This window comes from Penaeus vannamei, chromosome 10 (assembly GCF_042767895.1).
Source record: "Penaeus vannamei isolate JL-2024 chromosome 10, ASM4276789v1, whole genome shotgun sequence".
Classification (NCBI taxonomy): Eukaryota; Metazoa; Arthropoda; class Malacostraca; order Decapoda; family Penaeidae; genus Penaeus; species Penaeus vannamei.
In genome coordinates this window covers 44759853-44780118 of record NC_091558.1, presented here as the reverse complement: position 1 = coordinate 44780118, position 20266 = coordinate 44759853, and the positions used below count along the sequence as shown (strand labels likewise).

Sequence of the window (20266 nt, the reverse complement as noted above, 5' to 3'; positions counted from 1 at the left end):
AATATTATCATATGGATTACAAATTGTTTAGTATGATTTACTAATAAAAATCTTACCTTTCCTGCAGTCCTCGCCAGTGAGGTTGAAGGGGCACTTGCAATAGAAGTCATTTGTAAGATCGATGCAGGTAGCGCCAGGGGGGCAGGAGGTTGACGTGCAGTCAGCGATGTCCTGGTCACAGTGTCTACCTGTGAAGCCTGGTGGGCACACACACTGGTAGCCTGCACCTCGGTCGATGCATGTAGCACCATTCTCGCAGAGCTGAGCCTCACAAGCATCGAATTCAAACTGGCAACCAATTCCAGTGAAGTCCTCGGAGCAAGTGCAGTTGAGGCCTGAACCGTAGTCTTGGCATGAAGCACCATTCATGCAGGGGTTGCCTACACAGCGCTCTGGGGTCACCTGACACCGTTTGCCGTCCGTGCCTGATGGGCACACGCAGAAGTAATCCTCAAAGAGATTGATGCACTGAGCATCGTTCAGACAAGGTGCCGACTCGCAGCCGCCGATGTCCAGTTCGCAGCGCTTGCCAGTCCATCCCGGTTGACAGGTGCATGTGAAGTCTGCAACTCCATCTGTGCACACAGCTCCGTTATGGCAAGGATCTGGTTCGCATTCATTGATGTTGACTTCACAGAACTCGCCTTCATATCCTACATGACACTTGCACTTGAACATGTTATCTAAATCAAGACACTTTTCTGTGCCAACTGGATTGCAAGGACTGCTTATGCATTCATCAATAGAAGCTTCACACTGGAGTCCTACAAAGCCAGGTCTGCATTCGCATGAGAAGCCATCCAGTTCATCGACGCAGGTACCACCGTTCTGGCAAGGTTCTGACGCACAGTCATCAATTGTATGTTGACAGACTTTGCCAGTATATCCGGTGTCACAAGCACATTGATACCCATTGACTCTATCCACACACTGACCACCATTCTGGCAGGGTTCAGATGCACACTCATCAATGTCGACCTCACAGCTCTCACCAGTCCAGCCAGGGTGGCACACACATGAGTGAGAGAAGAAATTATCCACACAAACACCATTCATGCAAGGAGAGTTCTGGCAAAGATCAACCTTCACATGGCAGCGTTTGCCAGTAAATCCACTGGGACAGTCACACTGGAAGTCATTGAGCAGATCTGTGCAATTTGCTCCAAGCAGGCAAGGATCTTCAGCACAATCGTCGATGTTCACTTCGCAGAGACGGCCCTCCCAGCCAGCCTGACATTCACATCGGAATCTTCCTTGGTCTAGAGGTACACATGTTGCTTGATTGGCGCATGGGTTGCCCTTTTCTGTGCATGGGTTAACAGTAATGTTACATCCTACCCCAGTGTAACCAGAGCGGCAAAGACACTCAAAGGTACCAAAGCCTGGGTCATCTTTGCACATTGCGCGGTCTGGACAGGTGCCTTCTACACATTCGCTCACTTCGTCTTGGCACTGTAAGCCACTGTAGCCTTCAGAACAGTCGCATCTGTATCCCTGAGGAAGGTCCACGCAACTGCCACCATTGTAACAAGGCCTAGAAGCACATTCGTCGACATCAACTTCGCAGAACTGTCCAGTAAAGCCTGCAGGACAATAGCACTGTACCTGATGTTGGCGAGCCAAGCATAATCCACCATTCTGACAAACTCCTGAACAAGCAACAGATAAGCACATCTCACTTGATGTAGCACCCTCGTCATCAGTGTAATTTCCTGTAGAGCATTCAAAGCAACTTGTGCTGCCAATTGAAGGCTGATAGAAGTTTCGCGGACAAGGTGCGCAAGGTTCCAGCCCTGTGTCCGAGTAAGTTCCAGGTCGGCATTTCTGGCGACACATCTGTTGTGAAGCAGTAGAGGGAGCATGAGTGAAGGTTTCTGGTGGACAAGCCTGACACTCCTTGAAGCCATCTTCGGGAGGTGCTTCTGTGTAAGAGTTGCGTGGGCAGTTGAGGCAAGGAACAAGACCAGTTGGTGAGTAAGTTCCAAATCCACATACAGGTACACATTCGATGCTTGACTTAGTGCCATTGGTTCTAGTGTAAGTTCCTGGGGGACAGCGCTTGCAAGAACCTTGGCGACTCTGGTCTTGGTAGAACCCAGCCACGCAAGGTGTACACATTGTCTCTTCCCTTCTGGCAAAGGTTCCAGCAGGACAGTGTAGGCATCTTGGCACTTCTGATGTCTCAGTATTGAGGACTTCACCAACATTGCAAGTAAAGCCTCGTGAAACATTAGACCTTTGTGCTTGCATTGGTGGGCAGGCATTACCTGCAGATGACAAGTCAAGGATTGGCTCAATTACAGCAGATGTTGAAGGTACGCTAAGGTCAAAGATGAGAGACAGAGTGGAGCCACAAAGGTCGTAGAGAAGTTTCTGCTTAACCTCAGGTGTGATACGCAGTACATAGGAGACATGAACCATATTTTCTTGTACCAACTTCAGTCTTGTTTCATGGAACATGACATCGATAGCAACATTAACTGCAGCTGAGCAGCGGCTAGATAAGACACCATTGAGGCTCTCATAAAACTGCTGCACAAGACTTTCATACTGAGGGAGACATGTTGGTAGCACAGCTCCATTTGCTCGGTACATAACATCTGCTACAACATCATAGCTAGCTTGTTCTGTATTTTCACTCACACAGTCTGGCACCATGCGGCTTGGTTGCCACAAGTTCTCCTCTGTGCAGGTGAAAGTTTTCACTGCCATGTTGTCAGTAAATCTGAATCCTGTATCACAGGTTGCCAAACACTGCACACCTTCGCCCTGGTCTGGAAGGCAGTTCAGCTTGCCGTTGGCTGGAGCCTTCAGTTCCCAATCTACACAAGCAGTGGCTTGTACAGCTACCTGGAAGTTGCAAGAAGCACTATTTCCTGAGGGATCAGTGGCAACTACAGTCACATTCTCATAGCCACCAACACGGATCAGCGCAACTTCTGGCATTACCTTCAGGGTGAATTCCCCACTGTTATCACTTGCATTTACACTAGACAATGTTAGAGAGGAATTGAAGTTGACTCTGTAGTTCTCTTGTTCCTCGACCAGTTCAATAACGTAGCTCTGGGGGCAGGTGATTGATGGAGGAATGTCATCTGGGACAGTGATATTGATCTGACAGATGGCAACATTTCCATCGAAATCAAATGCTAAATACTCCACCATTGTGTCCTTGAAGATGTGGATTGGAGGACGGAAACCTGGTGGTCTCACTTCTGTCCTGGCAATCATACCAGAGTTGTCATATGCGGTAGGTACTGTGAAATTGACACTTTGGACTCCATTTGGACCTTTCTGTACCACAATGGGGTTGACTGGACAATTGGCAAACTGAGGTGGCTCGTTGTCAACACACACAGGGTAACCCATATCATAACCAAGGAGGCGGTTTTCAGCAGGCTCGTCTTCGCATCCCATAAGCTCAAACTTAAGGCAGGGGTTCTTGTCATAGCTCACAATGCCAAGGATGACAAAGCGAGCAGTAACAACTGTTGGCAAAGTGATCATTGCCAATTCTCCATAGTTTCCAGGGTCTCTTGCAGTAAGGTTGAAATTGGGGAAATATACAATGTAATCGTCTCCCTCTTGCTTCTTGTAGAAGAATCGGATTTCAGTTGGTCGTCCAACAACATCATTGGTGATAACGCCCTTGACCAAAACAGCCTTAATTCGATGCACTTTACCCAAATCTACTGTCACATATGTGAAAGCCTCTTGCTGTCCGCACCAACCAGTGGCAGAGTTGAGTCGGATGTTGCGAGCCTCGTAGTTGCCTCTTTCTGAGGTAGCATTAATTGCAGAGGCTGGAATCTTGCCAGATGTTATGCCAATGGGAGCAACAACACGGCATTCTGGTTCTCTAACGCAGCGGATGGGCTCATCAGTGATAGGGATGTATCCTGGTCGAGTGCAGTCAAAGCTAACACGAGATCCTTGCTCATAGCTTGTGGCAATTTGAATACCTTCAGGTGGGTGTCCTGGGTCAGAACATACAGGGCCTTCACACCTCAGGTCACCAAAATCCCAGTTGGAATCAGACAGACAGCGTACAGCATTGTCAAATCTGCTAGTTTGGCCAGCAAGGCTGAAGGTTTCTTCACAGCCAAAGAAGAAATTGGTTTCGTAAAGAGTATCCTTGAAGAATCCATATGTGGCACCAGGAGTCTCAGCAGGCAAACCACAGCTGACACGGGGGCACTGAGGAGCAATACCAGAGAGCCAGTACTCAGGGAGGCCAGGCTGGGGGTCATACACGCACTCACGGAAGCCAGATGTCAATGTCTTCCTTAGTGGTCTTCCTGGAACATTACAACTGACTGTCACATTTGACATGAAGGGGACTACTGGTTCATCAGGAGATGCATAATTGATTGTCAGGCCTTGAGCTGGATCATCTTGCAGTGGTGTACATGATGCATAACGGCATTCTGGTAATGTGCCATTCCATACTCCGTTGCTGGTGCATGTCAGGGTGTCAGATCCAATCATAACATAACCGAAATTACAATGGAATTTAACAAGATCGCCGTAGTGATACATGCTTCGAGTGTCGAGTAACTTTCCATTTTCTGGCGACTCAAGAGCAGGGCACATTTTGCGAACACAGGTCTTGTTGAGGCGGTAGGTGTCACCATCCCTCAATCCGCTTTCAGATCTCTCAATAACGTATCCAGCGGTTCCGTTTTCTGTGAACAGATCATATCCAACATTGCAGAGACAAGAGAAAGAACCTGCAGAATTGATGCACCTCTGGTCACATCCTCCATTGTTGTCCTCGCACTCATTGATATCAGTACAGTCTTGGCGGGCGCAACCCATCAGCTCAAACTTGAGGCAAGGAGCTTGTTCATAATCAGCTAAGGTAAGGCGTATGTAGCGGGCCTCCACAGGAGTTGGCAGATTCACCACCGACAAAGAAGCTCCTGATGTGATCCTGAACTCGACTGGTGATCCATCATTGTTTGTATACTCCCTGAATACATCTGTTAGGTCATCGGTATATTGGAGACGGATTGATTTGGCAAAGGCAAGCTGGCCATCAGTGAGTCCAACAGGTTGTGTTCGGAAGCCGATGATAACAGTGGGAACTCTAAGGTCAACCATAACCCAGTTGCGGCCTGGGACGGGCACAGCACCACACCATCCTGGCTGCGAGTTCAAGCGAACGCTCTGTAAGAAGAAAATCATTTCATTAGTTTTATTAGAAATAACAAACATTACTTAACATGGCACTAAGCATATATCTCTGGTTGTGCATATGCATAAAACTTACATTAAAGAATTATATCACTTACATTCTTTTCATAACCTGCAGCAGTAGTAGACACGCTAATGGCATCGTCGGGGATTCCACCATCAGACAAGCCCAAGTCGCCTCTCGGACGGCAATTAAGGTTGGGTCGGAAGCCTGGCTTGCACATGCATGAAAATGCTCCAGGAGTATTCTTGCACTCAGTTGAAGCTGCATCACACTGGGCCGCTTCACACTCATTAATATCTAGAAAAAAAACAGGAGGAAAAGTCATTTAATTTGCTAATCTAATCATATAGCTCTGAGTAAATTTTAACACAATACACAAAAGAAAATAAATACACAGAAGAAATATGATAACAAACCTTCACAAGTTGGGAGGTTGACGAAGTTCTGCTCAGGTCCGCACTTGACGATGGGGGAGCCGATCAGCTTGTATCCACGGTGGCACTGGACTCGGGCCTCATCCCCATAGTAGTAGTTACGAGTCACATCCGCAATAAACCCATTTTCAATCTAGGGATTAAATACAATTGTTACATAAACTCACTTTGATTTATTTGATACACTATCATGCAGTATCACTCTGGCAAAATAATATCTCAATGTGAATAGAATTTTTTTTAATTTAAGAAACGCCAAATGTAATGCCCTTTAACTGCAGAACACACCATTACAAGCATAAAACCTCATTTAAACTGAACATAGGTAACTGCCTGATGCGTTTTTCCCTTCTTCCCTTTCCCCATTAACAACAAACAAGAGAATCTTACCTCAGGATACTCGTGGCACTGAATCCTAGAGCATGTGGGGACATCGCCAGACCAAGAGCCATTGGACATGCAGTGAATGACGGGCAATCCAGTGCGGTAGTAGCCAGGCTCACACTCGAACCTCACAACGGTACCATAGCTTCGTCCGCCACCGTTGAGAACCTCTTGGCTGGCGAAAGGAGTCTCAGGAAGGGCAGGGCACTGTGATGCTGGAATCGGGCATGATGGCATTAATAAAAAATAATACTAAGTCTTGCTTTGTTGTCTTATTTGCTTGACATAACTTTCCTGGCAAAGAGGACAAAAATAAAGTTATCATTTCATAATTAATATCTTAAAACTCACCAAGACACTCTGGTAGTTTCTCCCACACTCCAAGTTCTGTGCACTTGACTGTCTCCACAGGCTTTCCACTCGGGAATCCAAAGCCAGCATAACACTGGTAAGTTGCCTGTCCGCGGTAAGTCACATTCGTGGCACCGATGCTGAATCCATTGTCAATTTGGGGCACGGGGCCACAATACACAACTGTAGAGTATGATCATCCATATATTAGCCATAGAAAGAGAGAAAAAAAACTACATGAACCTAGATTTCCTTTATACATTGCGCAAAATAAATTAAAAGAATAATAAGCATTTCAAATTGGATGTCTAGGTCTTTACTTTTACATTTGCATATCCAAATCCTGATGAGGAATGTGAGAGATATGAGAATAATTAAAAATACATAACCGCACATAAATTCATACATTATACTTTACCAAACAGCATGATTTCCTATAGGCATTATTTACCTTGGCAGTTGGGGATGTAGTCCTCTGACCAAAAGCCTCCTGGCATACATTTTGTGACGATGGAGGTCTTGTTGTTGGCAAATTCCTGACCCACAGGGCAAGTGTAAGTAACAACGCTGTCGAAGGAGGTGTCTGTCAGGGACGCAATGGCACCCTCTCCAGCGTTCAATTTGGGGCAGTCTGGATTGTGGAAGAAAAAAATTAAGAGTCATTTTAACATATGAAAGAAGAGCCTTCCATATTCAAAACCCTTCTTGTATATCTGTAAACTTTCCTGATTAGGCAGCCATTAAAACTACTTCGGATGCGTACCAGCAGAGAAGTTAGCGGACCATCCAGCGGCAGGTCTCAAAGGATCGGAGTTGAACATGAGGAACATGGCTCCTGAATCGGCCGTGAGAGTGAACGAAGGAGGGTTCTTAGCTGAGAAGCCGTTTCCGGAATGGAGTCGGAATCCCTGGGAGGATGTCATTCCGTCGTAGACCTGGATGGCGTCCTTCTCCTCCACGTCGAAAGCGTTGAACTGGAAGGAGAAAGGCGGTGAAATTCTGGTAGACGATGCGTTGCTAGAATGCAAATATCGAAATGCTTTTCCTCAAGGATTAAAAGACTGGATTATGATTAAGCTTTAAATTGATACTGAGTAAATACAATTAACAAACATGCATACCTTCACCATACTTAATCAAACTTAGGATGTTGGCAAAGTTAAGTGAATTATCATAATCAATAATCCCCCTTATCCTTTATCACAATCAATCAAACTTTTGATACGTGCACACTGGGTAAGCCTATACAAAATAGACAATTAATCTTCCCCCTATCAATGCCAACTAAATCATACATGTGATCAAACTGAATAACTTGAGTTCACAGGCTTACCTTGAGTGACAGAGAGCCTCCGCCAGGACGCTTGATGAGATAGCTACACTCCTGGTTAGTCGGGTAGTCGCTGATGCCGAAAGCTGGGGAGGTGATCGTCCCCTTTGATGCCTCGATTGTCACTGAGCAGCCGGAGGAATACCTAAAGAAACAAAGGAAAAGTCCCAAACGTTAGCTCAGCCACGGAGAGGACTATACTGAAAACACCTAAAGAAACAAAGCAACAGTCCCAAACGTTAGCTCAGCCACGGAGAGGACTATACTGGAAACAAACTACATCAATAACCCCTGATATTAGACAAGTCCTTCCAAAGCGTTTGGGAATCGCGAAGCCAAGTCACCTTATTCTGAAGCCTCTGCGAGACACGCCGAGGTTGGTTTGGAAGTAGAAGTAGATGAAGGGCCCCGTGGAGATGATGAACTTGGGGTTCTCGTCCTGGGAGCCGGTGAGGCGGGCCAGCATCGCGTCGGAGGGCGTGCTTCCGTCGCGGATCAGGATAAAGTCGTTTTCTGAAAGAGAATAATGAAGAAATAATGTGTATATGAAAAGAAAACAACGGTCCTCTGAGATACAATCGCGACATAAACTTCGATCGTTTTAATTTTTCAAACGGCAGTAAAGGAATAGAAATGACAAATGCATCATTTTCTATATTTCCTGTTTTCTTCTATGTTCCCCCTTACCATCTTCGAGGTCCAAGTCCAGAATCTCGAGCGTGATGACGCGACCTTGCTGAGTCTTGAGGATGTACAGGCACTCGAGGCCGCCGGGATACTCAAGGGGATAGTTGTAGGAGGTCATGACCTGTTCCTGGGGCGTCGCAATCAGCTCGCCGCCGCAATCTTGGGGCTCGGTCTTCCACGATGCCCTGAAAGAGAAAAAAAAGTTCGTAAAGTGAAAATCGATCCGAGATTTTCAACAGGGCGATATAATCATGAACTAAGATCATTAAGTTGGTGAAAAAAAGTTAAAAAAAAGGTCAATCTTATACACCGGCGCGGCCAAACCCACCTGAACCCTCTCTTCTCCACCGAGGCGTCGGTCTTGAACTTGACGATCATGAAGTTGGAGGCCGAAATGAACAGCTTGTTGGTGAGGTCCTGCCTGCCGGAGAGCGTGGTGAGCGAGGCCGCGGAGTCCTCGGTCCGGCCGCCGCTCAGGATCTGCACGGTGTCGAAGTTCCTCTCCGTGTCGAACTCCGAGAACTGCAGGATGACGTTGTGGCCGATGGGGCCCTCCAGCGTCCACTTGCAGTCCAGGTTCGGCCCGTACTTCTTCGGGTACTCGGGGCTCTCGATGGACTCGCCGGAGGACTGCGTGTAGAAGTTGCACTGGTTGGGGCAGTCCATCTCGTCGCTCATGTCGCCGCAGTCGTTCTGGCCGTCGCACTGGAACGCCTGCGAGGGGGAGAAAACACGCCACTCAGTCACACCTTAAACAACGAAGGGAAAGAAGGCCCTGGCAGAGCTCGCGTCAAAAAATAATGATAATAAGAAGTAAATCAAACCTTAAATCCTTCAACCAAACATAAAAAGATATCCAAAAAATAATGACAACAAGAGTAAAATAAACCTCAAATCCTCAAACCAAGCATAAAAACACAAAAAACCTTCCATCACGCCTATAGCAGCCAGGCAGAACACCGCCCTCACCTTGTTGATGCACCTCCCGTTGGAGCAGTGGACGGCGCCCTTGGTGCAGGCCTCCACGCGGCACATGAAGGGCAGGAGCGTCTCGCAGGTGCTGAGTTCCCATGACTGGTGCGTGTCGGTCAGCCTGCCTCGGACGCACTCGCCTTCGGTTACCTTGGGCTGACCCTGCGCCCAGAATCCTGCAAGGATGAAGGTTTTTTTTATTATTCACGTAAAGAAGCAAGAAAAATGGGGTTTTCACGTAAAGCAAGACTTTTTAAAATTTACGTAAGGAAGCAAGAAGATTTTCTTTCACGTAAAGGAACAAGATGTTTTTTTTTTTTCATTCCCGTAAGGAAGCAAGATTTTTCCCGCGTAAAGAAGCAAGATCTTTTGTATTCAAGTAAAGCAAGTTCTTTCCATTGAAGCAAAGAAGAAAGTCTGAAGTGAATTCTGTCCACAAAGAAGCAGAATAACACAGAATAATAATCGCAAAGAGACTAATAAAACGAGGAGAAAGAAAATATCGAGGGCATGCAAGTCATCCACTTATCCCTTGATCCATCAATCTACAGAGACGGACAAACCGAAGCATCATTAAAAAAAAAAAAACCCTCCCCTTCACTCTACAAAAAACACAAAACGATTCCCCCCCCCCCCCCCCCGAAGATAAAACAACCAAAACACCAAAAAAAAAAACATTACCAACCTTCCCCCCACGAAGACTAAAACCCCCCTCAACTCACCTGAATAGAGGGACACGTGCTGGCCTCCCGCCGATTCGAGGGTGTTGGTGGAGAGGTCGTTGAGGGAGACCAAGCCGAGCCAGTAGCTGTTGGTGGGGTGGTCGAGCGTCTGGTGCGCCAGGTGCTCCGTGAAGTTGTTCTGCTCGTAGCTCTCCACCAGCACCAGGTCCGAGCCGAATCTGAGGAGAGAAAAAGGGAAGTTATTTCGGTGTTTGTGGATATCTGAGGACGAGAATGAGACGAATCTGAGGAGAGAAAAAGGGAAGTTATTTCGGTGTTTGTGGATATTTGAGGACGAGAATGAGACGAATCTGAGGAGAGAGAAAGGGAAGTTATTTCGGTGTTTGTGGATATTTGAGGACGAGAATGAGACGAATCTGAGAAAGAGGAGAAAGGGAAATACAGAAAAAGAAATCATCTAAGAAAGTGATGGTTTTATCCGTATCATTCAAAATCTGACGGAACAAAACTAAAAAAAGGGAAAATTATTATCCCGTACGAACAATCACGAAGGACGAAAAACGACATCATGTCCTTAAGCTCACAGAAGTAAAAAATGAATAGACAGACAGATAAATAAATAAATAATCCATAAAAAAAAATTAAAAGATCAGCGTAGAAAAAATACGTTCATATCGCGTTGCCTGTGGAGGCCGGGCAGCGAGGGACAGGGTGTGTGTGAGGGGGTGTGTGTGTGTGTGGGGGGGGGGGCGATATCGATGGCGTGCAACCCATGTTAAAACTGTTTATGCTAATCCCGGCGGTCGTCAACCCTCGATCGGCGCACATCATTCCTACGGGGACATTTTCGGGCTTTATGCTGAGTGGACGTCGACCCTGATCATACTGAAGGCAGAAAATCGTCTTTTATTATTAAAGGAATCCTCCTCCGTTAATGCTGAAGCCAGAATATCGTCACTAATACTAACAACAGCATATCCTCCTTTATTAATACTGAAGCCAGAGGATCATCATCAATACTGAAGCCAGAATATCCTCACAAATACTAGCAACAGCCTATCCTCCTTTGTTAATACTGAAGCCAGGAGATCATCATTAATACTGAAGCCAGAATATCCTCACTAATACTAACAGTAGCATACCCTCCTCCATTAATACTGAAGCCCAGAATACCATCACTAATACTAACAGCAGCATACCCTCCTCCATTAATACTGAAGCCAGGAGATCATCATTAATACTGAAGCCAGAATATCCTCACTAATACTAATAGCATATCCTCCTTTATTAATACTGAAGCCAGAGGATCATCATTAATACTGAAGCCAGAATATCGTCGCTAATACTAACAACAGCCTATCCTCCTTTGTTAATACTGAAGCCAGGAGATCATCATTAATACTGAAGCCAGAATATCCTCACTAATACTAACAACAGCCTATCCTCCTTTGTTAATACTGAAGCCAGGAGATCATCATTAATACTGAAGCCAGAATATCCTCACTAATACTAACAACAGCCTATCCTCCTTTGTTAATACTGAAGCCAGGAGATCATCATTAATACTGAAGCCAGAATATCCTCACTAATACTAACAACAGCCTATCCTCCTTTGTTAATACTGAAGCCAGGAGATCATCATTAATACTGAAGCCAGAATATCCTCACTAATACTAACAACAGCATATCCTCCTTTATTAATACTGGAGCCAGAGGATCATCATTAATACTGAAGCCAGAATATCGTCGCTAATACTAACAACAGCCTATCCTCCTTTGTTAATACTGAAGCCAGGAGATCATCATAAATACTGAAGCCCAGAATATCCTCACTAATACTAACAACAGCCTATCCTCCTTTGTTAATACTGAAGCCAGGAGATCATCATTAATACTGAAGCCAGAATATCCTCACTAATACTAACAACAGCCTATCCTCCTTTGTTAATACTGAAGCCAGGAGATCATCATTAATACTGAAGCCAGAATATCCTCACTAATACTAACAACAGCCTATCCTCCTTTGTTAATACTGAAGCCAGGAGATCATCATTAATACTGAAGCCAGAATATCGCCACAAATACTAACAACAGCATATCCTCCTTTATTAATACTGGAGCCAGAGGATCATCATTAATACTGAAGCCAGAATATCGCCACAAATACTAACAACAGCCTATCCTCCTCCATTAATACTGAAACCAGAGGATAATCATTAATACTGAAGCCAGAATATCGCCACAAATACTAACAACAGCCTATCCTCCTTTGTTAATACTGAAGCCAGAAGATCATCATTAATACTGAAGCCAGAATATCGCCACAAATACTAACAACAGCCTATCCTCCTTTGTTAATACTGAAGCCAGAAGATCATCATTAATACTGAAGCCAGAATATCGCCACAAATACTAACAACAGCCTATCCTCCTTTGTTAATACTGAAGCCAGGAGATCATCATTAATACTGAAGCCAGAATATCGCCACAAATACTAACAACAGCCTATCCTCCTCCATTAATACTGAAACCAGAGGATAATCATTAATACTGAAGCCAGAATATCGCCACAAATACTAACAACAGCCTATCCTCCTCCATTAATACTGAAACCAGAGGATAATCATTAATACTGAAGCCAGAATATCGCCACAAATACTAACAACAGCATATCCTCCTTTGTTAATACTGAAGCCAGAAGATCATCATTAATACTGAAGCCAGAATATCGCCACAAATACTAACAACAGCCTATCCTCCTTTGTTAATACTGAAGCCAGGAGATCATCATTAATACTGAAGCCAGAATATCGCCACAAATACTAACAACAGCCTATCCTCCTTTGTTAATACTGAAACCAGAGGATAATCATTAATACTGAAGCCAGAATATCGCCACAAATACTAACAACAGCATATCCTCCTTTGTTAATACTGAAGCCAGAGGATCATCATCAATACTGAAGCCAGAATATCGCCACAAATACTAACAACAGCATATCCTCCTTTATTAATACTGAAGCCAGATGATCATCATTAATACTGAAGCCAGAATACCCTCACTAATACTAACAGCAGCATATCTTCTCTTCAGTAACCTGCACTTCCTCATACGGGACGGCGAGTGTAGAGTGAGGATACGGCAGTGAGGGAAGCGGCTCTTTTTAGCCACAGGGCGAAGGACTAGGAGAGGTGAGGGAGTCCAGGAGTGAGGGAGTCCACGGGTTGAGGGAGTCCAGGGGTTGAGGGAGTCCAGGAGTGAGTGAGGGAGTCCAGGGCTTTAGGAATCCTGTGATCTCCCATTTTTTTTTTCTCCCTCGCTCCCTTCCTCCCTACCAGTCTCTCTCTGTCTGTCTTTTTCTCTTTTTCTTTTTTTCTTTCTTCTCTCTCTCTCTCTCTCTCTCCCACTCCTTTTTTTTTTCTCTCTCTATTCAGCATGTTTGTCTGTCTCTCTGTCTCATCACCATCTCTCTCTCTGAACGAATGAATGAGGCAACGTATAACATCCAACCAAAACAAAAGAAAAATGGACGCAGTGTAAACAAAAGATTTCTTCAGGACATAAAACTTGCCTCACAAAAGAAGAAAAGGAAGAGAGAGAGAGAGAGAGAGAGAGAGAGAGAGAGAGAGAGAGAGAGAGAGAGAGAGAGAGAGAGAGAGAGAGAGAGAGAGAGAGAGAGAGAGAGAGAGAGTAAACAAAAGAAAGAACAAGAACAGAGAAAAAACAAATATAAAGAAAAAAAAAAGAGAAAAAGATAAGAAAGCGAGAGAGAAAACGCCGACGACTTTGCACACATAAAAAGGTCCACCGTTCGTATAAGCCTAAAGCGCGGAATCCGACCGCCGCGCCGTCTCGAGATGCCAACGGGTCGCTATCCAAACTCTTCCCAATCGGCGTTCTGTGGCGTGTGATGATGGCTTTAAAACCCATATCGACTTATCATACCAAAAGACATTAATTTCTTCACAAATTCTCTTTTATTTGATCATTCTCTTGTTATGGATAACTCGGGATGAAATGATTTAGGTCATAAGCAACGGTTGTTTATTGGCGAACTGGCAACTGTCGACTGTTATAATTACCGGCGGGGAAAGAGAGCGGGAAGACCGAACGGAATTCAAGGGGTAACTAATATACACTTTAACCAAACTACACGACTCTCGAGGCTACGGAGCTCCCAGATATACACACATACGTACATTCCCCACAGACAGCGTTTCAGAAGACCTTCCCGAGGTATTATGAAAACGCGAAAGAAACACACCTTTAACAACAAACTGTAGTCATCCGAAGCCAAGGAATATAATCAACCAGAAAGTAAAATCGTCCCATTGTCACGCGCACAGTTATTTCAACAGAAGCAGGGGGGGGGGGAGAAATGGGTAAAATAAAACCTTGACATACACACACAGACAGACAGACACATGCGCGCGCGAATCGAAATCTCTTTATGTCGCAACCGCCGAGATGACTTCCAGAATTCGCGGCGATAAACACGGGATCGCTTTCCGTCGCTGTCATAAACACGAAACGCCCCCCCCCCCCCCCAAAAAAAAAAGCTTTCACGTGTCTGGTTCTGTTATTCAGTATTTCAGATTTTTCCTCCACCTTCCCCCCCCCCCTTTCACACACTGCCCACACCAACCCCCTATGCCCATAGCATCTCGCATAGGGTAATCACGTGACTAAAATAAGTCTATAGTACACGTATTCTCTCGAAATCAGAGAAGGAAATTATTATATCCAAACATGCATACGAGAGAGAGAGAGAGAGAGAGAGAGAGAGAGAGAGAGTGAGAGTGAGAGTGAGAGTGAGAGAGAGAGAGAGAGAGAGAGAGAGAGAGAGAGAGAGAGAGAGAAGGCAGGTGATGAACGTGTGTTTGTGGGGGAAGAACGTAACCGTATGTGCTTGTGCCTGTGACCTCTCTCCTCCTCCTCCTCCTCCTCGCCAGCCTTATTACCGACGTCCCTGGGTACCGTAACAACAATTTTCATGCCCACAAACAATGCCAGGCGCGCATGCCAATTTCATGCCGCGATGACAGCGCTACGGAAGCGTGCAGCGGAGGAGAAGAGAAGGAAAATTCCGGAAGGGGTTTGGCGCCCGCTTCGCTTTTTTCCCTAAGACGTTCCCACTTCCACGTCATAAAGGAAGGGAAGAGACGGTAACGCTCGGCACAAAGGGAGTAAAAGAGAGGAAAAAATGTCCATCTGTCTCTCGCGTTCACAGGAAGAGTCGGACAAGAAGTCCCGGGCGGCATTCCGAGAGGCTCCGGAGCGAGACCCGCGAGCGGACGAGCGGGCCGGTGTGATTGCGAGGGGAGAATCGCGCCGCCATTATCCCACGATAAACATATACGCGTCTAATTCCTCTCGGCTTTCTTCTCCTTCTCTCCCATGGCCGGGGTCGAGCAGCATCCCGCCGGCAGCGACCGTAGAGGCGTCGGATTCCCTCGCGTGCACGGCCGCCCCCTTGCCTTGGGGTCCCCGGGGGCGGAGGCCGTAAGCAACTGGCGAAGAGGACCCGCCCCCTCCTCTCCCCTTCCCCTCTCCCTCGACCCCCCAGAAGTTGATAGCGCTAATGGCGTGAACCCGAAATTGCTACGTGTCCTGCCTTGCTCAGGTACCGTACGCTGAAGGTCGAGGCGCGACTCCATTCGTCATTATCAACTTCCTGGAGTAACGAAGCGGCGCGATCTTCTGCCGACGTCGCCGGGCCCGCCGTCCGGACCCCGACGCCGTTTGCGATGCATTTCGGGCGCCATTCCGGCTGACAAGGCTGGCGGACGCCCTCGCCGTCCTCGGAAGTCGCGCCAAACAAGGGCGGACAAATCGCACGCAAGATTACAGGAAGGCGGTGTCGTTGGCCCGGGAATCCTCCGGCCGGCATAATTTCGCGTCCCGTGGGAGCCGGGCGCGCCGGGCTGCCGCCGAGGTGTCACGCCCTGGGAACCGCGGGCGAGAAAAGCGTCGTAACCTGTTTAAATGCAGGTCCAGGGAATCTTGCGGTATGCAGAGGACATGCTTGGCGCTGCGGCCTTTGCAGGACTGATCTCCGTCCTTCCTGCTCGCGAGTCCTCGAGCCCTTCCCTCCCTCCTCGCCCGTCGCCGCGGCTTCCTCCTCGCATTCTTGCGTGTAAAAGTCATCGCCAGGACACTCCTCCCCGCCTGGAAGACTGCGCGCCGAATCCCTGATTTTGACAAGACATTTTCCAGGAATGTGCAGAGAAAAGCGTAAAATCCGAACTCGCTGCGATGTGCTTTAACAGCAGTCCGATCACGCTTTCCAAACTCACAGGCCATACGAATGAACCCGCCGACCTCTCGATCGCACCTCTCCCGCTGCGGATTCTCACGCTTTCCTGCTGAAGTGGACTTGGCTTTCGGACGAGAATCAGTTCGGAAGAAAGGGCACTCAACGGCGTCGCATAACGAGGCATCCGGAGGCGCGCGGCACCTCAAGAAGCTCACCATCTACGGGGCGTTGAACTCACTCGCAGGCGCTCTCCCCCTCGGCTCCCCACCCCACCCCTCGCCTTCTCCCCCGCCCTCCCTCGTCCCCTTCCCCCTTCCCTCCCCCTCCTCCCGCCCAAACCTCGAGCTGTCAAGTCCCACCGCATTGTACGTCAGTAGCCCGCTATGGGGCTTACGCCGGGCTGCTATAGGGGCGGTATTTGCATGCGCATCGCCTTGGCTCTCGGGGGCGCGCGTGGCTTCGAGAGTTCGGAGTCGAATCGCTGCTCGGAGGAGGAACCCGATCGCGGCCTGAGGGCGGGCTGGGAGGTGGGCAGGAGGACGGGCCAAGAGGTGGGCAGGAGATGCGTGTTGGACGGTGGGCAGGAAGTCGGATCGGCCATAGGGTCGAGGGAGGACCGTCTCGGGGGAGAGTCGGTCGGGGACCTAAACAAACCGATGCCCCGAGGCCAGAGAGATCGCTTTTATTAACCGCAACCCGGTCTAATAAGCTCTTTACGGGACTACTAACACGGAGAGGAGCGCCGACGGCCGACTTCCGGTTCCTCAAGACTGGCAGAGCGCGGAGAGACCGTATGCATCGATCGGGCTCCTCGCTCACCCGAACGCAGGGCCGGTGATCGATGCCGCCAGAAACAATAATAGAAGGAAAAAAGAAAATGCCTATTCCTTCTGATATAAGACCGAAATCCCGTTCGGTTAGAATGACAAGCGAGAGAGAGTGAGAGGGAGGGAGAGAGGGAGAGGGAGAGGGGGAGAGAGGGAGAGGGAGAGGGAGAGGGAGAGGGGGAGAGAGGGAGAGGGAGAGGGAGAGAGAGAGAGAGAGAGAGAGAGAGAGAGAGAGAGAGAGAGAGAGAGAGAGAGAGAGAGAGAGAGAGAGAGAGAGAGGAGAGAGAGAGAGAGAGGAGAGAGAGAGAGAGAGAGAGAGAAAGAAGAAAGAGAAGAGAAAGACAAAGAGAGAAAGAGAAAAGAGCAAGAGAGAAAGAGAAAGAGAGAGAGAGAGAAAGAGAGAGAGAAAGAGAAAGAGAGAAAGAAAGAGAGAAAGAGAGCGAGAAAGAGAGAAAAAGAAAAAGAGAAAAAGAGAAAAAAAAACAAACGAAGAAAAAGACGCGAACAACCGACAAACGAAGGAAGAAATGAGACGAACGAAAGAGCCAAGCCGACGACAGCCAACGGTATATCATAACCCGAAGCAGTCGGCGTCGGAGGGAACCTTTCAGCGAGTTTTTTTTCAGGTGTTCGCTGACGTGCAGTTTGAAGCTCCGCGGGTGTTGTTCATGGAAGGAGAGAGAGAGAGAGAGAGAGAGAGAGAGAGAGAGACACAAGAACAATAAAGATTGTGTGAACCCTTTCAGATGCAATCAGTGATCAACCCGTATCTTCAAAGCCGTGTGGAGGAAGCTCCCCTCTCCATACTGGCTTCCTTCCCCCGACCCATTATACTGACATGTAGGTTTCATGTTGACTTCCAGCTTTCAACGCATGACTTCTCCCATGCAGCCACACGCGCGCGGGAGACATGCACACGCGGACGCAGAGAGGCAGAGCGGAGGGGCCTGAAACGCACTTCCTTCTGCCTCTCGCTTCCCTCTTCTCCTCTCCTTCTACTGTCTCTCGCTTCCCTCTTCTCCTTCTTCTGCCTTTCGCTTCCCTCTTCTCTTTCTTCTGCCTTTCGCTTCCCTCTTCTCTCCTTCTCCTTCTTCTGCCTTTCGCTTCCCTCTTCTCCTCTCCTTCTCCTTCTTCTGCCTTTCGCTTCCCTCTTCTCCTCTCCTCTCCTTCTTCTGCCTTTCGCTTCCCTCTTCTCCTCTCCTCTCCTTCTTCTGCCTTTCGCTTCCCTCTTTTCCTCTCCTTCTCCTTCTTCTGCCTTTCGCTTCCCTCTTCTCCTCTCCTCTCCTTCTTCTCCCTCTCGCTTCCCTCTTCTCCTCTCCTCCTCCTCTTGAAGACCCCTGACGAGGTCCATTCTCCTGAGGGCGTCCTGGGAGATACGATCGGCGGCTGGAGGGGGGGGGGGGGGAGGGGGAGAGGGTGGAAGCACCTGTGACCCAGTTCCTTGTTTCCCCCCCTATCCTCCCACCCCCACCCCCACCCCCACCCCCCCTGCAGGTGCCTCCGCGGACAGACAGGTAATCACCAATTCGTTTAGCATAAAGGTGGCCCTGTCGAATCCCAGCGGCGCCCGGACACTTCCTCGTCCATGACAACCCCCCACCCCCACCCCCTACCCCCACCCCATCCGCCCAGCTGAGATAATCTACGAGATACATAATAAACGTAGCCTTATTTTCGTCCGTGCGTTATTTCCTGAACGTCCGATTTCGGGCGTTTAGCAGAACGTAACGAATTTTTACTGTGACGGGAATTCTTTAAAGGTAAAAAAAAATTATAAAATCTCAATAAAAAAAAAGTGAAGATCATTCGTAACGTAACGAACGTAAAGAATTTTTACTGTGATGGGAATTCATTAAAGGTAAAAAAAAAAAAAAATAAAAAAAAATAAATAAATAAATAAATAATAATAATAATAATAAATAAAACCGTAATAAACAAAAGTGAAGCTCATGGTCACCGAAGACAATCTCCCGTTCGAACAGCTGGAGACACAAAACGACTAGCTTCAAACACGAAGCCAATGAGCGGCTTATCACACCGCCTGCCACAGCCACGCAAGGTCGGGGAAACTCTCGCCGAGGTAAACACCGATGGCCTTTTGTTTACAACGGGACCAGGTCAGGGTTGGTCTCGCGAGTAGCGGATTTCCCTCGCAAACGTTTACAAAAGAAATAGGTAGCGGAATTCCCTCACAAACGTTTACAAAAGAAACCAGGAGCGGAATTCCCTCACAAACGTTTTAAAAGAGATGCAGGTAGCGGAATACCTCTTCATAAACGTTTGAGAAAGAGTCGAAAGTAGCGGGATTTCCCATACAAACGTTTGAAAGAGACGCAAGTAGAGGAATTCCCTCACAAACGTTTAGGAGAGACGTTCTCCACTGACGAACATCACCAACGCTAGCGAGGACTACGAAACTTGAATGAACAAAAAAAGATTCTCGCAAGATCGTTTGCGGGGGGGGGGGTTGAGCGAGGGAGGGAGGGAGGGAGGGAGGAGGAGGGAGGAGGGAGAGAGGGAGGAGGGAGAGAGAGAGAGAGAGAGAGAGAGGAGAGAGAGAGAGAGAGAGAGAGAGAGAGAGAGAGAGAGAGAGAGTGAGAGAGAGAGGGAGGGAGGGAGGGAAGAAAGGGAGCAATGAGAGATACAATTACATATGGTCTAACAACAACCACAACTACCGAACATTACAACTCCTTTCACTTCTGCTGCCATTACGGCAACAACCACTACAGGCACGGCAACTGGCACTCGGGAGGGGCACAGTTCCCCTCCCCCAAACGCTGCAATTACATAGCTAATCGCCACCCAAAAAAAAAAAAAAGATACATACCGGCACTCTGGAATTCCCTACGCTCGGAATTCTCAGAGGCAGAAAATAATAAAATTCCAATGAACAAAGTCGACATCCATCTCATAGGGTCTCGAATACCTAATTAAGATCGACTCTACAAGAAAAAAAAAAAAGTTATCCATTGATGTGACTTTTCCCAACACTTTCACTCGGTTCACTTCTTTTTTCTCTCTCTTCTGCTCGATTTCGCATAAAAAGTGGTTAGGAAGAGAGGGGAAGGGGCGGGGATTGTGGGTGGAGATGGAGAGGAGGAGAAAGGAGGGGAGGGGAGGGGAGGGGAGGGGGAGGGA

General features: G+C 47.6%; 1 protein-coding gene across 3 annotated transcripts in view; it reads right to left on the bottom strand.

The window, feature by feature from the left end:
• Nucleotides 1-20266, bottom strand: part of uif (sushi, von Willebrand factor type A, EGF and pentraxin domain-containing protein uif) — a 72691-nt gene that overhangs the window by 9707 nt on the left and 42718 nt on the right. For all 3 annotated transcript variants that reach the window (XM_070126731.1, XM_070126733.1, XM_070126732.1), the window contains exons 5-17: nucleotides 10081-10259; nucleotides 9356-9534; nucleotides 8715-9100; nucleotides 8387-8571; nucleotides 8044-8212; nucleotides 7703-7844; nucleotides 7133-7343; nucleotides 6821-7000; nucleotides 6370-6552; nucleotides 6025-6233; nucleotides 5617-5767; nucleotides 5295-5497; nucleotides 57-5169 (exon numbers count right to left, since the gene is read on the bottom strand). In XM_070126731.1, the coding sequence (XP_069982832.1) occupies nucleotides 57-5169; nucleotides 5295-5497; nucleotides 5617-5767; nucleotides 6025-6233; nucleotides 6370-6552; nucleotides 6821-7000; nucleotides 7133-7343; nucleotides 7703-7844; nucleotides 8044-8212; nucleotides 8387-8571; nucleotides 8715-9100; nucleotides 9356-9534; nucleotides 10081-10259 (7490 nt within the window). The remainder of the gene's footprint in view (nucleotides 1-56; nucleotides 5170-5294; nucleotides 5498-5616; nucleotides 5768-6024; nucleotides 6234-6369; nucleotides 6553-6820; nucleotides 7001-7132; nucleotides 7344-7702; nucleotides 7845-8043; nucleotides 8213-8386; nucleotides 8572-8714; nucleotides 9101-9355; nucleotides 9535-10080; nucleotides 10260-20266) is intronic.